We start from the raw sequence: 20,554 nt of genomic DNA, 5'->3' as shown, positions 1-20,554 counted from the left end.
GATTCTAACGCATCGGGTATTCTAGAATATGCATGCCCACGTAGTATATTGCACAGCCCACGTAGTATATTGCCCAGTGACGTAGTATATTGGCCAGTCACGTAGTATATTGCCCAGTGACGTAGTATACAGAACAGAGGCACGTAGTATATTGCCCAGTGACGTAGTATATTGCCCAACGACATAGTATACAGCACACAGCCACGTAGTATATTGCACAGCCCACGTAGTATATTGCACAGCCCACGTAGTATATTGCACAGCCCACGTAGTATATTGCACAGCCCACGTAGTATATTGCACAGCCCACGTAGTATATTGCACAGCCCACGTAGTATATTGCACAGCCCACGTAGTATATTGCACAGCCCACGTAGTATATTGCACAGCCCACGTAGTATACAGCACAGAGCCACGTAGTATATTGCCAAGTGACGTAGTATATTGCACAGGCCACGTAGTATATTGCCCAGTGACGTAGTATATTGCCAAGTGACATAGTATACAGCACACAGCCACGTATAATATTGCCAAGTGACGTAGTATACAGCACAGAGCCACGTAGTATATTGCCCAGCCACGTAGTATATTGCCCAGCCACGTATATCACAGGTTAAAAAATAAAAAACATATACTCACCTTCCGAGGGCCCCTTGTAGTTCTTTCGCCAGTGTTCGGTGCAGGCGGCAGCTTCCGGTCCCAGGGTGTGATGACGCCGTGGCCACATGACCGTGATGTCATGGCAGGTCCTTGTCGCATACCATCCTTAGCACATGAACCTGCCGCTTGCATGGAGCGGTCACCGGAGCGTCGCGAGGAGCGGGAAAGGCGGCGGAAGGTGAGTATATAATGATTTTTAATTTTTTTTAATCATTTTTAACATTAGATGTTTTTACTATTGACGCTGCATAGGCAGCATCAATAGTAAAAACTTGGTCACACAGGGTTAATAGTGGCAGTAACGGAGTGAGTTACCCGCGGCATAATGCGGTCCGTTACCGCTGGCATTTAACCCTGTGTGAGCCGTGACTGCGGGGAGTATGGAGCGGGCGCCGGGCACTGACAGCAGGGGAGTAGGGAGGGACTAATCTGACTGTGGCCGTCGCTGATTGGTCGCGGCAGCCATGACAGGCAGCTGGCGCGACCAAACAGCAACGCGGGATTTCCGTGACGGAAGTTGCCAACAGAAAGACGGAAGTACCCCTTAGACAAAATCTATATCTATATAGATAGATAGATAGATAGATGGATATATCCTGAATGATCAGAGACCCTATATGACATTTAACTTCCGATCCAACACAAATGTCCCAGTGAACTTCTGGACATCCTTGAGGCCGCCAGAGGTATAGCTCTCCTTTCTGACAAGGAATAGAAATTTTTTGTTCCGGATGTATCCGTTCTTTTATATCCAAATTTTATGCCCTACTTAAGATGCATAAGGGGCTTGAGCCATTAAAGGGCTGCCTGATAGTATTGGGTACTGAATCAGTGAGTCGAAATGTTGGAATATACGGTACATTGATAGGGTATTGCGCCCATTTGTTGCTTCTCTTCCATCCTATGTCTGGGACACGCTGCATCTTTTTACTGAAAAGTACCAAAACATATATAAAAAATTTATTGAAGAATAAATATCACAAGAATATCAACTTTAAAAAAAGGTAAACTTCCCTATATACAAACAATTGTTACATGGGTTCCATAATCATGGATAAGTGATTAGATTACATCCATGGGTGTTTTACTTTTTTTTTTTCAAAGTATTTGTGAGTGCTCGGAGATTTAGTTTTTCTCGAAACAACTGCATGATTTGCGGCTGCTGGACAGCCTGAATACTTGTGGGGTTTGCCTGGTTGCTCACAAATACTTGGAGACCACCCGAGCAACGAGTATACTCGCTCATCACTAGTCAGGATATAATATACAGATGTAAACAGAAGACAAAAGGCATGTATAAGTATATTCTGTTTCCCCTATATTGAGTATATACAGTACCGTTCAAAAGTTTAGGGTCACTTAGAAATTTCCTTATTTTTGAAAGAAAAGCACAGGTTTTTTTTCCAATGAAGCTAACATTAAGTGATTCAGAAATACACTCTATACATTGTTAACGTGGTAAATGACTATTCTAGCTGCAAACGTCTGGTTTGTAATGCAATATCTTCATAGGTGTATAGAGGCCCATTTCCAACAACCATCACTTCAGTGTTCTTATGGTACTTTGTGTTTGCTAACTGTGTAAGGCCTGTCCCACACGTCCAGATAATTCCGGTACCAGAAAAAATCGGTACCGGAATTATCCGTGTCCGTGTGCCCCTGCGTTTCTGTGGCACATCAGTGTGACACACGTGTGCCTCCCGTGTGCCCACTGGGTACCACACGCACCGTGCAGGAGACAGCGCTAAAGTTTAGCGCTGTCCCCTGCATCGTGCTGAAGCCGCGATTCATATCTCCTGTGCAGCAGCGTTCGCTGTAAAGAAGATATGAATAATCCATTTTTTTAGTGGTATTTCGTGTTTAAAATAAAGCTCCATGTCCCCCCCCCCCCCCCCCCCCCCCCCCGCTGTTCTGAAAATACTCACCCGCCTCCCTCTGTGTCCTGTCCTGGCCGCACCTTCTACTGTATGCGGTCACGTGGGGCCGCTCATTTACAGTAATGAATATGCGGCTCCACCCCTATGGGAGGTGGAGCCGCATATTCATGACTGTAATCGGCGGCCCCACGTGACCGCATACAGTAGAAGGTGCGGCCAGGACAGGAAGCAGCGACAGCCAACGAGGGAGCCGGGTGAGTATTTTCAGAACAGCGGGGGGGGGGCGCACAGGGGGTGGGGACATGGAGCTTTATTTTAAACACGAAATACCACTAAAAAAATTGATTATTCATATCTTCTTTACAGCAAACGCTGCTGCACAGAAGATATGAATCGCGGCTTCAGCACCATGTGGGGGGGACAGCGCTTACTGGAGCGCTGTCTCCTGCACGGCACATGGAGAACGTCCGTGTGCGGTACGTGTTTTACACGGACCCATTGACTTTAATGGGTCCGTGTAATACGTGCGCTCCCACGAACACTGACATGTCTCCGTGTTTGGCACACGGAGACACGGTCCGCAAAAAATCAATGACATCTGTACAGATGCATTGATTTTAATGTGTCTACGTGTGTCAGTGGCTCCGGTACGTGAGGAAACTGTCACCTCACGTACCGGAGCCACTGACGTGTGAAACCGGCCTAAGAAGGCTAATGGAGGGTTAGAATACCCTTAGAAACCCTTGTGCAAGTATGTTGGCAAAGCTGTAAACAGTTTGGCTGATTAGAGAACCTATAAGAAACACAAGCTTCAGAGCAGAAAACATTTTGTTAATTACATATTCCCCTTAATTCACATGGTAGGGGTGCTAGAATAGCACCAGACACTCTCAAATAGCCATTCAACACAAGAAAAAAAGAGCACAGAGGTCTCAAATAAAATCAAAATCATAATTTTATTCAAATATACGTGTAGCCAACACAAATTAACCACAGAAAAAATCCATAAACAAAGTAGAATAGCCGATGTCACAGGTGTAACACCCAGAAACCGCATGTATGGGTAAGGGCACTATTTGACACCTTCAGATATGTGAGTGGCTTTTAAAGTGATACATACAATTCTTTGCTGTTTTTCACAGTAAATGGTCGGGTTGTTATTCTGCCTTCCAACTTTCTCTTATTTGCAGCATTTACATTTTGATATTGTTTTTTTGCATATACTGTTTTAGAAGCTGCGTTTATCTACTTTTTTGAGCAGTCTAATATTTCCTACCAGGGATAAATTTATCTAGTGTGATCTTACTGTACCAGCAATTTCTGATGTGGTGTTTTTTCTGCCCTCCCATCCACTTTGATACATGCGGTTTCTGGGTATTACACCTATGATATCAGCTATTCTGCTTTGTTTATGGATTTTTTTTTCTGTGGTTACTTTGTGTTGTCTACATGTATATTTGAATAAATTATGATTTTGATTTTATTTGGGACCTTTTTGCTCTTTTTTTTTATTTTTTTCTTGTGTTGAATTAGAGAACATATAAACCAGACATTCCTTTGAACTAGTTGAGAATCTGGAGCATTACATTTGTTGGTTCCATTAACCCCTTTCTGACATCTGACGTACTATCCCGTCGAGGTGGGGTGGGCCCGTATGACCACCGACGGGATAGTACATCATATGCGATCGGCCGCGCTCATGGGGGGAGCGCGGCCGGGTGTCAGCTGCCTATCGCAGCTGACATCCGGCACTATGTGCCAGGAGCGGTCACGGACCGCCCCCGGCACATTAACCACCGGCACACCACGATCAAACATGATCGCGGTGTACCGGCGTTACAGGGAAGCATCGCACAGGGAGGGGGCTCTCTGCGTGCTTCCGTGAGATGATCGGTACAAAGCGATGTACTCGCCTTGTAGCGAGCGTCTCCTCCCTGCAGTCCCCGGATCCAAAATGGCCGCGGGGCTGCATCCGGGTCCTGCAGGGAGTACTTCCGGGTCCGGAGCAGGCTGCAGAGCAGCCTGCTCCGATGAAAGTAAGATCGCAGATCTGACAGAGTGCTGTGCAAACTGTCAGATCGGCGATCTGTGATGTCCCCCCCTGGGACAAAGTAAAAAAGTAAAAAAAAAACAAAAACTTCCATATGTGTTAAAAAAAAAATAAATTCCTAAATAAAGAAAAAAATATATTCCCATAAATACATTTTTTTATCCAAAAAAACCAACAAAAGTACACATATTTAGTATCGCCATGTCCGTAACGACCCAACCTATAAAACTGTCCCACTAGTTAACCCCTTCAGTGAACACCATAAGAGAAAAAAGAGCCAAAAAACACTTTATCATACCACCGAACAAAAAGTGGAATAACGCGATCAAAAAGACGGATATAAATAACCATGGCACCGCTGAAAACGTCATCTTGTCCCGCAAAAAACGAGCCGCCATACAGCGTCATCAAAGAAAAAATAAAAAAAGTTATAGTCCTCAGAATAAAGCGATGCCAAAATAATTATTTTTTCTATAAAATAGTTTTTATTGTATAAAAGCGCCAAAACATAAAAAAAAGATATAAATCAGGTATCGCTGTAATTGTACTGACCCGAAGAATAAAACTGCTTTATCAATTTTACCAAATGTGGAACGGTATAAACGCCTCCCCCAAAAGAAATTCATGAATAGTTGGTTTTTGGTCATTCTGCCTCACAAAAATCGGAATAAAAAGTGATCAAAAACTGTCACGTGTCCGAAAATGTTACCAATAAAAACGTCAACTCGTCCCGCAAAAAACAAGACCTCACATGACTCTGTGGACCAAAATATGGAAAAATGATATCTCTCAAAATGTGGTAATGCAAAAAATATTTTTTGCAATAAAAGGTGTCTTTCAGTGTGTGACGGCTGCCAATCATAAAAATCCGCTAAAAAAACCCCGCTATTAAAGTAAATCCAACCCCCCTTCATCACCCCCTTAGTTAGCGAAAAATAAAAAAATGTATTTATTTCCATTTTCCCGTTAGGGTTAGGGCTAGGGTTGGAGTTAGGGTTAGGGTTGGGGCTAAAGTTAGGGTTAGGGTTTGGATTACATTTACGGTTGGGATTAGGGTTGGGATTAGAGTTAGGGGTGTGTCAGGGTTAGGGGTGTGGTTAGGGTTACCGTTGGGATTAGGGTTAGGGGTGTGTTTGGATTAGGGTTTCAGGTAGAATTGGGGGTTTCCACTGTTCAGGCACACCAGGGGCTCTCCAAACGCGACATGGCGTCCGATCTCAATTCCAGCCAATTCTGCGTTGAAAAAGTAAAACAGTGCTCCTTCCCTTCCGAGCTCTCCCGTGCGCCCAAACAGGGGTTTACCCCAACATATGGGGTATCAGCGTACTTGGGACAAATTGGACAACAACTTTTGGGGTCGAAGTTCTCTTGTTATCCTTGGGAAAATAAAAATTTGGGGGGCTAAAAATCATTTTTGTGGGAAAAAAAGTTTTTTATTTTCACGGCTCTGCGTTGTAAACTGTAGTGAAACACTTGGGGGTTCAAAGTTCTCACAACACATCTAGATAAGTTCCTTGGGAGGTCTAGTTTCCAATATGGGGTCACTTGTGGGGGGTTTGTACTGTTTGGGTACATCAGGGGCTCTGCAAATGCAACGTGACGCCTGCAGACCAATCCATCTAAGTCTGCATTCCAAATGGCGCTCCTTCCCTTCCGAGCTCTGCCATGCGCCCAAACAGTGGTTCCCCCTCACGTTATAAACTGTAGTGAAACACTTGGGGGTTCAAAGCTCTCAAAACACATCTAGATAAGTTCCTTAGGGGGTCTAGTTTCCAAAATGGTGTCACTTGTAGGGAGTTTTAATGTTTAGGCACATCAGGGGCTCTCCAAACGCGACATGGTGTCCCATCTCAATTCCAGTCAATTTTGCATTGAAAAGTAAAATGGCGCTCCTTTCCTTCCGAGCTCTGCCATGCGCCCAAACAGTGGTTTACCCCCACATATGGGGTATCGGCGTACTCAGAACAAATTGTACAACAACTTTTGGGGTCCATTTTCTCCTGTTACCCTTGGTAAAATAAAACAAATTGGAGCTGAAATAAATTTTGTGTGAAAAAAAGTTAAATGTTCATTTTTATTTAAACATTCCAAAAATTCCTGTGAAACACCTGAAGGGTTAATAAACTTCTTGAATGTGGTCTTGAGCACCTTGAGGGGTGCAGTTTTTAGAATGATGTCACACTTGGGTATTTTCTATCATATAGACCCCTCAAAATGACTTCAAATGAGATGTGGTCCCTAAAAAAAAAAAAATGGTGTTGTAAAAATGAGAAATTTCTGGTCAACTTTTAACCCGTATAACTCCCTAACAAAAAAAAATTTTGGTTCCAAAATTGTGCTGATGTAAAGTAGACATGTGGGAAATGTTACTTATTAAGTATTTTGCGTGACATATCTCTGTGATTTAAGGGCATAAAAATTCAAAGTTGGAAAATTGTGAAATTTTCTAAATTTTCGCCAAATTTCGGTTTTTTTCACAAACGCAAGTTATATCGAATAAATTTTACCACTAACATGAAGTACAATATGTCACGAGAAAACAATGTCAGAATCGCCAAGATCCGTTGAAGCGTTCCAGTGTTATAACCTCATAAAGGGACAGTGGTCAGAATTGTAAAAATTGGCCCGGTCATTAACGTGCAAACCACCCTTGGGGGGTAAAGGGGTTAAACTCTCAAAATGGCCAGAAAAGAACATTTATGTGAAACTCGACAGTCTATTCTTGTTCTTAGAAATGAAGGCTATTCCATGTGAGAAATTGCCAAGAAACTGAAGATTTCCTACAATGGTGTGTACTACTCCCTTCAGAGGAGAGCACAATCAGGCTCTAACCAGAGTAGAAAGAGAAATGGGAGGCCCCGCTACACAACTGAGCAACAAGACAAGTACATTAGAATCTGTAGTTTGAGGAATCGACGCCTCACAGGTCCTCAACTGGCAGCTTCATTAAATAGTACGCGCAGAACGCCAGTGTCAACGTCTACAGTGAAGAGGCGACTCCGGGATGCTGGCCTTCAGGGCAGAGTGGCAAAGAAAAAGACATATCTGAGCTAATAAAAGGAAAAGATTAATATGGGCAAAAGAACACAGACATTGAACAGAGGAAGATTGGAAAAAAGCTATGGACAGACGAATCCAACTTTGAGATGTTTGGATCAGACAGAAGAACATTAGTAGTGTAGATTACATATCATTCGTCAAACTTAATTTGACAGATGCCCCGCCCCTATCAAAGTGTATCAAAAGTGTGTAACCACGCCTTTCGTAGCAGTGTATCTGATTGCCTCTCCTTTTGATATTCCTAGCATTGTATTTGATACAGCGATTCTCACTTTATATCATATCAATTAGATATAGAGATTTTATATGAAGCAGATATGAGTTTGCTGCGTTTACCAGAGCAATGTATTTTATTTGATAATGGGCTTCTCATTTTATATTTCATGTATGTGAAAGACAAACTTTATTGTCTACCAGTGTATTTACGCTTATTAGTGACTCTAATTTTTATATCCACACCAGTGTAATTTAGCACATAGACCAAAATGATAGTGTTTCTGGCTTATCTTGTGTAGCATTTTATGATTTTGTATCCTAGCAGTGTATTTATTTGATACTGTGACTCTCATTTTATATGTAGTTTATAACACACCAGTCTCATTGTATGGGCATATTATGTACTGTATATGGCCAGGTTACAACACCATCAAGTATAAAGCGGGTGTTTTATACATTTGTAAAAAAGCAAAGACACAGTATTTGTAAAAGTTTAAAAAGATTTTAATGTAATAAAATAAATGCATCTCAAAGCCATTTCAATAATATAAAATTTGTACAGAATTATATACAAAGCATCAAAAGTACAATTAACATACATCATTACACTTCTTACAAAAATAATAGGAGCGGGATTACAGCATGATATACAACAGCATACAGCGGTGATGAGTTTAAAGGGCCACTGTCACCCCCCCCCCCCCCCCAGCCGTTATAAACTAAAAGAGCCACCTTGTGCAGCAGTAATGCTGCAGTCTAACAAGGTGGCTCTTTTAGTTTTTAATTCATTTATTACCTCAAAAAAGCGTTTTAAAAATTGGCCACACATACCAGATATTATACCTGGAGGCGGTCCGAAGCGTCCTGTATGAATCCCCCAACTGCCGTCACTCATCTCTTCAGGGCCGATGGTCCCCGCCCCCTGAGCGCTGTTATCGTCTGAAATCTGGCGCCTGCGCTGTGCGTGCCTGCCTGGGGCCTGCGCAGTGTTCATTGTCAGTGCGGCCACACTGTTGCGGAATCCCCCGCCCCGCACTGTTATTCATTGTGCGGGGCTGGGGTTCCTGGGCATGCGCACTGCGCTGTTTAGACGCTCCGACGCTCCCCCGCCTTCCCAGGAACCCCAGCCCCGCACTGTGCATAATGAATAACAGTGCGGGGCGGGGGATTCAGCAACAGTGTGGCCCCACTGACAATGAACACTGCGCAGGCCCCAGGCAGGCACGCACAGCGCAGGCGCCGGATTTCAGACGATAACAGCGCTCAGGGGGCGGGGACCATCTGCCCTGAAGAGATGAGTGACGGCAGTTGGGGGATTCATACAGGACGCTTCGGACCGCCTCCAGGTATAATATCTGGTATGTGTGGCCAATTTTTAAAACGCTTTTTTGAGGTAATAAATGAATCAAAAACTAAAAGAGCCACCTTGTTAGACTGCAGCATTACTGCTGCACAAGGTGGCTCTTTTAGTTTATAACGGCTGGGGGGGGGGGTGACAGTGGTCCCTTAATAAGATATAGTATCACTGTTGTTTTACAAGTGTTCAGGAAGTGGTGATGGCATAATTTTTCAGCACTGTTAGGGTCTGTGTTAAGAGGCGATTACCAAATATGTGTTCTGGCTAGCAGATAATTAAATAAAATCATCTAAAGTGAATTATATAGATACTAGACAGTGGCCCGAACTATTCTAACGCATCGGGTATTCTAGAATATGCATGTCCACGTAGTATATAGCCCAGCCCACGTAGTATATAGCCCAGCCCACGTAGTATATAGCCCAGCCCACGTAGTATATAGCCCAGCCCACGTAGTATATAGCCCAGCCCACGTAGTATACAGCCCAGCCACGTAGTATACAGCCCAGCCACGTAGTATATTGCCTAGATACGTAGTAGATTGCCCAGCCACGTATGTCACAGGTTAAAAAATAAACATACTCGCCTTCCGATCCGAGGGCCCCTTGTAGTTCTAACATACTCACCATACTTGTAGTTCTGTCGCCTGTGCGCGGTACAGGCGGCAGCTTCCGGTCCCAGGGTGTGATGACGTCGCGGTCACATGGCCGTGACGTCATGGCAGGTCCTTCTGCCATACGATAATTGGTACCGGAACCTGCCGCTTGCACAGAGCGGTTACCGGAGGGTGGCGAGGAGCGGGAAAGGCAGCGGAAGGTGAGTATATAATTTTTTTTTTTTATTTTTAACATTAGATCCTTTTACTATTGACGCTGCATAGGCAGCGTCAATAGTAAAAACTTGGTCACACAGGGTTAATAGCGGCGGTAACGGAGTGAGTTACCCGCGTCATAACGCGGTCCGTTACCGCTGGCATTTAACCCTGTGTGAGCCGTGACTGCGGGGAGTATGGAGCGGCCGGCCGCTGATTGGTCGCGGCAACCATGACAGGCAGCTGGCGAGACCAATCAGCTAATGAATAACCGTTACGGAAGTTGCGGACAGACAGACGGAAGTGACCCTTAGACAATTATATAGTAGATACAGATATCGTAGTGAATCAAAGTGTATTAAATTGATTACTGACACGATTCTCATAAATTGTTAACAAATTGTTATCAAAGTATATTAAATAGCTATCATATGGAAATCTTAGTGTATTAAAGTGAATTAAATAGATATACAAATATCGTAGTGCATTAGTGTATTAGATATCATTCGAATATCGTAGTGTATCAAATTGTATTAAATTGATTACTGACACGATTCCCAGTATAGACTTTTTGATACACTTATTATTATATAGGACCTTTTATTTATAGTCCCAATAATATTTATTCTCTTTTGATAATTTGATACATCTATTATTATATAGGACCTTTTATTTATAGTCCCAACAATATTTATTCTCTTTTATTGACCATTTGATACACCTACAGTATTTATATAGGACCCTCTTTTATTGACAATTTGATACGATTAACAGTACTGATTTTTGTAAAATAAAGAACGAAAGACACCTTTTTCAGATAAAAGGAATGATGTTTATTGATCAAAATCAATTACAAAATCAATTTTATAGAGACGTATGAATAAATTTCATTGTTCAATTAGATTCAGTTACATCACATTTCTTGAACTTCACAATACACACTGCAAATAAACCAATTATCACTGAACACTCGCTATTACAATCATAGATGACTCGGAATTTAATAATTTCTTCCATAAAAATTTATAGCAATACAATTGATAACTGCTACATAGTGAGCCACGTGGATTGTAGTATCGGTGATGCACTTTTTTTTTTTTTTTTTTTTTTTTTTAAATCCTCATTGGTCTTTGAGTGATACCTAGTGGTGAGGAGTGTAAAGGAAAGATTGCAAGGCGTGATGTGAATAGAGTTCGTGGCTTAGAGCTGGGAATTACAGAAAAAAAAAAAAAGCGCCTACTAAAATATGCTTATTCTCTACTTCCGACAGCCCCCGATCTCCTCAGCGGGACTCCTGGTACGTTCCATTTCCAGGGATGCCTTGTGTGAAATACCTTTGTGGCTTCATAATCGCGTGACCCCCGACGTCATCTCAGGTGATTCGCGCAATGCATCCCTGGGAACGGAAGCCGCCGCGTGCACCGCTGAGAGGCGGGAGGACTTCGGGGGCCATCAGAAGGTAAGTATATCACTATTTTTTATTTTAATTACAGGGATATGGTACCCAAGGGCCTGGAGGAGAGCATAGCCACATGTGTAAAGTGAGCATTTCAATGCAATCCTATGGCTGCGGAATCGCCGAGATTCCGCAGAAATAATGAACATGCTGCGGATTTTACCGCTATGTGATTCTGCAGCGGGAAATTCCGCAGCATGGGCACAGCAACTTCGGAATCCCATAGGATTGCATGGGAATGCGGTTTCTAAGCATTTTTTAGCATTTCCGCTGCAGCAAAAAACATGGCAGGAACGCATAAAACGCAATGTGGGCACACAGCCTAACCTGGAGAGTCTGCAGAGGGGTGACATCACTGAGTAGGGGAGTGGAACGGTGCTGCACACTGGAGAAGATGGCGGGAGGGGAGAATGTTAACTTGCATGGTTACATCCATGATATCTTTTTGATATATTTATTTATGTTAATAATTTGTGTACTTTAATCCCACAGCTTGTGCATCTAAAATATTTTATTGTGCAATCTGTTTGTTCACGGAGTTCTGGTAAATGTTGCAAGAAATGAAATGAAGTTGAGCATTTTATGGATAGTTTGTGGCCTGAAATGTAAAAAAAAAAAAAAAAAAATCCCAACTGGGGAACTTCTCATTAACTGTTAGATATAATTATTTTATGATCTAGATAAATGTGCACCACTAATATTAACACATAGGATTGGTGTGTGTTTTCTTGTAGGAGCTGTTGATGTGGCATCTCGGAGTCCTTTTGCTTCCTGGTTCAGCGCCATGCTGTGCTGCTTTGGAGGTGGCATATTGTCTTCTATATTACTAGCGGAGCCCCCTGTTGCAATCCTTTCAAATAGTACTAACATTATATATGCCTCTGTTGTTTGGTAAGTGCTGCTACATTCATTATTAAGTAGGATATCTCCCCCCCCCCTTTTTTTTTTTTTTTTCTCTTTATCATTTTATGTATTTAAGTGCTATGTTGGCAAAAATGAAAATGTAACAGCAAAAAATTGAATGTGAAAAGTGCATAAGAAAGCAAGCAATGATGCTTGCACTTGTAAAACTTTGTTCACATATTACTCTCGTGTTGCAGCATTGTACAAAAATGGCAGCACAACGGGGACAGGGCACCCCCTTCGCATCACATTAGTGAAGAGGTTGGTTATTAAACCATTTCCTAATGTTTTACTTTTGATTGCAGAGATGTAACGTTGCTTAAATTTTAAACAAGTTGGAAATATGGTAGATGATTAGCAGCAGAGTCAAGATGCTGCTCATGATAACTTCCACTTTTCTTTAAAAATAACATATGTCATTAAGATGGTAATTTTAAAGTAGAAAAGCAGAACAAGGTTTTCAATGCCAAATGCTTATCCCAGAAAAAAAGTATAGAAATTATTCGAAACCAATGAGTTGGTACCGGATTTGTCTGGTGAAATCTTATCCCGTACGTATACAGATGTTGCAAAAGTAAAGACTTGTGTTGTACCATCTTGATGAATTGTTGCAGAAGGTTCTTGCTTTAAGCGAACCGGTCATCTTCGAAACTTCAGTTTACCTGCAGATACTGGGTTAATCTACGGCGTGAAGTGTTACGATGCTTCCTGGCCATATAAGAGATGGTGTGGCTACCAGTAGAAAATGAAGTTTTCTTCGGGAGCCACCAGCTTTCACTCGTGGGGCCATGTGTGAGTTGCTCTAAGTGCACCCTGGCACTGTGACAGCCGGCTCTGCAATGTATCTGTATAGAGTGAGCTGTCAAAATCCAGGGGCAAACTGACTATAACCACTCCCTGCACCCACCCCATGAATGAAAGCCAGAGGCTCCCAAGAGGAAATAAGTTAATTTTCTCTCCGTAGCCACACAGTCAGGTGGCCAGACAGTATTATGTTGCTACTGTCTATCTGCAGGTAAAAGATGTTTTCCGAGGTGACCGGTTCTTTGGCTGCGTTCACACTTTCAGTATTTGGTCAGTATTTTTGAGCCAAAATCAGTCAAACAAGTATAATAAAACAAGTCACCACTTCTGTATTTATCACCCACTCCTGGTTTTGGCTTAAGGTACCTTCACACATAACGATTTCGTTAACGATATCGTTGCAACGTCACGCTTTTTGTGACGTAGCAACGATCCCGCTAACGATCTCGTTATAGTGTGACAGCGACCAACGATCAGGCCCCTGCTGGGAGATCGTTGCTCAATGGGAATGATCAGGACCTTTATTTGGTCGCTGATCACCCGCTGTCATCGCTGGATCGGTGTGTGTGACGCCGATCCAGCGATGTGTTCACTTGTAACCAGGGTAAATATCGGGTTACTAAGCGCAGGGCTGCGCTTAGTAACCCGATATTTACCCTGGTTACCATTGTAAAAGTTAAAAAAAAAAAAAAAACAGTACATACTCACATTCCGATGTCTGTCACGTCCCCCGCTGTCATCTTCCCTGCACTGACTGTCAGCGCTGGCCGTAAAGCAGAGCACAGCGGTGACGTCACCGCTGTGCTCTGCTTTACAGCTGACACATTCAGTACAGGAAGCTCTGAGCAGCAGCGCGTAACCCTGTGGACGCCGGGGGACGTGACAGACATCGGAATGTGAGTATGTAGTGTTTTGTTTTTTTTTTTTAACTTTTACAATGGTAACCAGGGTAAATATCGGGTTACTAAGCATGGCCCTGCACTTAGTAACCCGATGTTTACCCTGGTTACCCGGGGACTTCAGCATTGTTGAAGACAGTTTCAACGATGCCGAAGTCGTTCCCCTGATCGTTGGTCGCTGGAGAGAGCTGTCTGTGTGACAGCTCCCCAGCGACCACACAACGACTTACCAACGATCACGGCCAGGTCGTATCGCTGGTCGTGATCGTTGGTAAGTCGTTTAGTGTAACGGTACCTTTACAGATACTGAGGTAAAATGCTAAACATGTGTGAATGTGGCCTTTAAGAGGATGTTAATTGACTGATGGCAAAATAGGTGTCAAATTCCACTTATTTTGTGCAATGAGATCACCATGCTGGGTTTTCTGAGTCAAGGTAATCTTTTCCAGGATGGGAATATGGATCCCGTATAAAACTACAACTACTGTCTGTAAGCAGAATAAAAACTTGCTTTTCAGACATGTATAATTCTGTACAAGACTGACTAAGGAGGACATTTACTTAGAAAGTTGCATGGTTACAAAGGGAAGGCATTAATCTGAAGAATCCAAATTCACATGTTCCTCTTCTGAGCTGTAAACCTGCTTCATCCATATCCTCTTCCTATGCCTGCTTGGATTTTTTTCATTTGAAGCTCAGAATAGTTTTTCATTAGAAACTAACTCACATTGCTATCATTTGGTTTAATGGTGATAAGGTAATACCTGTAGCTACTTTCATCTATTGATATCAATACCTCACATACACTTGTGTTAAGTAAAATAGCAACAGACAACTGCCACATATTTTTTGTTTTGTGCCATCTGCTGGCACATGAGTGGTATAACTGGCAGTATAAAATAAAGTATGAGATGGGCTTTTGTAATTCAGATCATTTTAAATGGTAGATTCCCGATATCCTTTAGCAATTTTAGTGCAAATACGCTGTCATGTATTTTAGAAGCCCTAAAAAGTACTCATTTTTACCTAAGTAATGTCTAAATATGATTACTTTATATATCACTTTTCCAGTTGTCAAGATTTATCTGATATCTTTACCACAGCATTGTCACGGGGATACCTTGACAGTGGTGTCAGACGAAATCAGCATCTGGTGACGCATACATCTGTTGTAATTAGAACGGCTTCACTATCCTATTAGCAGTTCTGTCTTTCTTTGCTCTGGCACGGAGAGGGGTAAACTGCTTAGTTGGACTCCTGGAGTTCTGTCTTGGGTAGTATCAGCTGTTCTGAGTTTGTTACTCCAAGCAGGTATAAGAACCCTCTTATTTGCTTCTGATCTTGCCAGTGATAGTTCATTCTGCCTGGTTTGGTGTTGGAGGAGTAGTTCGTGTTTGGAGAGTTGTTCTGGAGACTGCTTTGTGGAGTTGGTTTGAGTGCTTTTCTTCACTTACCTATCCCTCCCCTGTATTCCACTGTTGTTTTGTATGGTTGTGGTTTTTCTTTTATCCCCGTTTGTCTTGTTATTGTAATCATATACACTTTTCCCCCACACCTCACTGGCTGGGGGAGGGAACAGATAAGGGCTAAGATTATTATTTATTTATATAGCACCATTAATTCCATGGTGCTGTACATGAGAAAGGGGTTATGTACAGAGTTCTAGATATTGTTTACAGTAAACAAATTTACAATGACAGACTGGTGCAGAGGGGAGAGGACCCTGCCCTTGTGGACTTACATTCTATGGGATAATAGGGAAGAGACAGAAGGTCGGGGATGCGGTAGCTCTGGTGGTGGTGAGGGGGCAGAATGGTTATTGTAGGCTTTCCTGAAGAGATGGGTTTTCAGGTTCAGTCTGAAGGATCTGAGGGTGGTGGATAATCGGACGTGTTAAGGCGTGGAATTCCAGAGAATGGGGGACATTCGGGAGAAATCTTGGAGGCGGTTGTGTGAGGAACAAATAAGTGTGGAGGAGAGTAGGAGGTCTTGGATGGATCAGAGATTATGTGAGGGAAGATAGTGGGAGATTAGTTCAGAGATATAGAGAGGTGACAGGTTGTGGATGGCTTTGTTGATCAGTGTTAGTAGTTTGAACTGGATTCGTTGGGGAATTGGGAGCCAGTGGAGGGATTTGCAGAGGGGAGAAGCAGGGGAGTAGCGAGGAGAGAGGTGGATTAGCCGGGCAGCAGAGTTGAGGACAGACTGGAGTGATGCAAGAGTTAGCAGGGAGGCCACAGAGGAGGGTGTTGCAGTAATCAAGGCAGGAGATGATGAGGGCATGCACAAGAGTTTTAGTAGATTGTGGACCGAGGAAAGGACGGATTCTGGCAATATTTTTGAGTTTGAGGCGACAGGAGGTGGCAAGAGTTTGGACATGCGGTTTGAGGACAGGGCAGAGTCGAGATTTACCCCGAGGCAGCAGATGGGAGCATAGCAAGATATGTGATGCCGTTGTGTTCATCTTTTGGGGTAGAGGGATGGACTAGGGCGCCCCCTAGTTCGAGGGATCAGGTAAGCGCCAACAGTTCCTAGTCACTGCATAGTACTATGTATGCATGCGTGCATCACTTACAGCAGGGGTGGGGAACCTCGGGCCCCAGGGCCATTTACGGCCCTCGATGACTTTTTATCAGGCCCCCGAGCAGATTCTCAGGGCCCGCATTCTTGGGCAGGGAGCTATATTTTGATTGCTACCAGCTCTTTAATTCCTTCTTGCCCTGTTAGCACACACATGCAGTGTTCACTACTGAACACTGAAGGGCATGCAGTGAAAGATTACGTCCTGACACCAGTACCAGAGTTAGGATGTACTTTGTGGACGGAGTTTGTACGGCCCCCGAAGGATGGTATAAATATGCAAATGGCCCTTGGCAGAAAAAAAGATTCCCCACCCCTGACTTACAGCATGCTGCTGTAAGTGATGCATGCCTGCATAGTGCTACTGTATTATCCGTTACTTGAGTTTTACAAACTGTTAAAAGGAATACATACATTTCGATGCATTTTTGATGGCCTATCCTTAGGATGAGCACAGTGAAGACCGCATTAATCCCCTTCATTGTTCCTACAAACATGGTGGCTCATTTGTAAGTGTCTGTGCTTGGTACTGCAGCTTTAAAGTGCCTGTGTTAAAGGTGTAGTGTGAGGGCTGCAGCCACTTCCTGAAGTATGAAAAACATTTCTGAGTAATCTTCAAAATCCAAACATTTTTTTTGTTGTTGGATTTATTAAATAAGGCCATGTAACTTGGTCTGTGCCTCATTCTGTGAAGGGCCAAATGAATAGCTTGGTCTGCAAGTTATAGCAAATCATGACATGAGTTTCAGTTACAAATGGCACAGCACAGCTATAGGGTTTTATACCCTGTTTACAAGTTTCAATCTGCATGGAATAATTGCAATCCTTCAGCTGTGTGTTTTGAACATGGCCTCCATGGCAAATTGCTCTTGTAGCAACAAACTCCTATTAGATTTCAACCTGGTCCTTCTGCCATAGATGTGATCAGAACCTTAGACATGACAGGGCCTTTCCATCTATAGAGTTAGAGGAGTTGTCAGTCTTCACTTTCATTAAAAATTTTGCAGAGTGTATGCTTGGATGTGGTCTGTATTCACAAATCTGCTGAAAAGAGCTTATAAAAAACAAACTGCAAGTTAGAAGCACTCCCAATGGACCATCAGATTGGGCTTGGTGGTGTTCGCAGTAAATTTGCTTTTTTTCTGCAGGTAGCTATAGTCTGTGCAACACAGATGTACATTTTTGAATTAAGCCTTATTACAAAATTAATCTTAGTTGCATGTGTTCTTGATGAAAGTCAGAAAAAAATCCCCAAAGATAGACAACTACTTTAAAATAATAACATTCCTATCACTTTCTTACAGAACATGTTTGGTTCTTGATATTTTATGATATATATTTCTTTTCTCTACCACTCAGGTACATGGTCTACTACTTTCCGCTAGATCTGTTCTATAGATCCTTTTGTTTTCTACCTCTACGTGTTATTGCTGCAGCAATGAAAGAAGTGACCAGAACTTGGAAGATTTTGGCTGGAGTCACACAAGCCCATGGTCGCTTTAAAGATGCTTTACTAGTCATGGTTGCCAATGGCTGGGCGAAAGGTAATATGTGAGCAAAGTATTTGATGTGCTTTATGCCAAACCAAAAAACATAACAGATTAGAATAGAAAATTGTAACCTGTGGCTGTTCAACTGCAATGAAACGTCCTACATGACCTAACCACTTGCACCATTATTACACGGTAAAGACCTTTGCGTTTAAAGGGGTTGTCCTTTCTAAAATGAAAGGCCTGCAGTCACTCTGTGTCATTGCCGACTTGTGAATCCGCCCAGCGCACGCATTGTGCGCTGCGTGGATTTGCCGTTTTCTGCCCCAGGAATGGCAGTTAGGTATGTGATATTCATACTCCTGGGCAGAATCCATTTAGTGGACGTGACGTCTCTCAATTTACTTGTATTCAGCGAGGCCATGCTGACTACACAGGTTCTGTCATCAAGCGAGCAGATCACATACTTGACTGCCATTCCTGGGGCAGACACTGACAACTCCTCGCAGCACACAGTGTGTGAGGAATACGTGGATTAAAGGGAACCTGTCACCCCGTTTTTTCCGTATGAGATAAAAATACTGTTAAATAGGGCCTGAGCTGTGCATTGCAATAGTGTATTTTGTGGACCCCGATTCCCCACCTATGCTGCCGAAATACGTTACCAAAGTAGTAGTTTTCGCCTGTCAATCAGGCTGGTCTGGTCAAAAGGGCGTGGTGTCTTCCCCCAGACCTTGCTTAGTTTTCCGTTGGTGGCGTAGTGGTGTGCGCATGCCCAAGGTCCCGAATCCACTGCACAGGGGAGTGAAAAGAGCGCGATGTGCGATATTTCATTGGTGATCGGTGGGGGCGGCCATCTTCCTTTGGCCGCGCGTGCGCAGAAGCGGGGCTCTGCTGGCTGTGGCTTCAGGAAAATGGCCGCGGGATGCCGCGCGTGCGCATTTGGAGATCGCGGCGGCCATTTTCCTGAAGCCGAGATGCGAACTCTGCTTCAGGAAAATGGCCACCGCGATCTCCATCTGCGCACGCGCGGCATCCCGCGGCCATTTTCCTGAAGCCGCGGCCAGCAGAGCGCCGCTTCTGCGCACGCGCGGCCAAAGGAAGATGGCCGCCGCCACCGATCACCAATGAAATATCGCACATCGCGCTCTTTTCCCTCCCCTGTGCAGTGGATTCTGGACTTGGGCATGCGCACACCACTACGCCACCAACGGAAAACTAAGCAAGATCTGGGGGAAGACACCACGCCCATCTGACCAGACCAGCCTGATTGACAGGCGAAAACGACTACTTTGGTACCGTATTTCGGCAGCATAGGTGGGGAATCGGGGTCCACAAAATACACTATTGTCCAGCACAGCTCAGGCCCTATTTAACAGTATTTTTATCTCATATGGAAAAAACGGGGTGACAGGTGCCCTTTAATTTACCAATGTATCTTTCACATCTCCAGCACCAGGGGTAGAATGTGGTAAGGGCACCCGCATGTTTGACATCAGCAGCTATTAAGAATGAGGGAGGTGAGTCAAGTACCAATGGACATGCTAAGAGCCAAGATGACATGACTCTGTATGGTTCCAACACTGCCATATTGACTCTTGGCAAGCTCTTCATATATAATGTCACTGATGTAGAACTTACAGTATGTTTTTTTTTTTTCTTACCTCAGTGAGAAATGGATGAGGACATCTTTGGTATGCTCTTTACAAATCTTACAGCATCACATCAGTTTAGTTACTCAAAATCCTTTAACAGGTTACCTTTAAAGCTACAATGTGTCTGTGTAGAACATATTATTAAAACAAAATGAGCAAATACCCTGTAAGTAAATAGTAATTGTACATGTAAATAACATGGGGTACTTGGGTATCACCATTTTGATCCGAAAAGCATAGAAGCCATCCCACCGCGACTAGGTGTACCCAATCGGGGATGGCTCCTAACTTTTGTAATTCACTGCACAGGACCTAGGATCTGTCTGTTAAAGGGCCACAGTGTCAATGTGCCCCCCTATATTTCACATACACCAGAATACTGGATCAAATGTAAAGTGCCATGGAATGAATGGTGCTATAATAAGTTACTTCTTTGGTAATGTATCTGTAAATCCCACTTTTTTTTTTTAATTATTATTATTATTATTGTGACAGCTTGCATACTAAAAAAAAAAAATAGCTCTATATCCCATGATGTGTATTCTGAGGCAGCTAATTGATCGGTTTTGTTTGCAGCGGCTGGAGGCGGCCTGATCTCCAACTTTGAACAACTCGTGAGAGGTGTCTGGAAACCCGAAAGCAACGAGCTTCTAAAGATGTCATAGTACGTGACTGGTTTCACTCTCCTGAAAATATTTAGCCTAAATGTTTTGATTCACAAGACTTAATTTTGCTC

General features: G+C 43.2%; 1 protein-coding gene across 2 annotated transcripts in view; it reads left to right on the top strand.

Annotated features, from left to right (window-relative positions):
• Positions 1-20,554, top strand: part of TMEM38B (transmembrane protein 38B) — a 55,769-nt gene that overhangs the window by 18,296 nt on the left and 16,919 nt on the right. For both annotated transcript variants that reach the window (XR_013212986.1, XM_077249321.1), the window contains exons 2-4: positions 12,222-12,378; positions 18,033-18,217; positions 20,395-20,482. Coding sequence is in view for 1 of the 2 variants with exons in the window: in XM_077249321.1 (XP_077105436.1) it covers positions 12,222-12,378; positions 18,033-18,217; positions 20,395-20,482 (430 nt within the window). In the remaining variant the exon portion in view is untranslated. The remainder of the gene's footprint in view (positions 1-12,221; positions 12,379-18,032; positions 18,218-20,394; positions 20,483-20,554) is intronic.

This window comes from Ranitomeya variabilis, chromosome 1 (assembly GCF_051348905.1).
Source record: "Ranitomeya variabilis isolate aRanVar5 chromosome 1, aRanVar5.hap1, whole genome shotgun sequence".
Classification (NCBI taxonomy): domain Eukaryota; kingdom Metazoa; phylum Chordata; class Amphibia; order Anura; family Dendrobatidae; genus Ranitomeya; species Ranitomeya variabilis.
The sequence above is the reverse complement of the archived record's forward strand: the minus strand, read 5'-3'. Positions and strand labels throughout refer to the sequence as shown.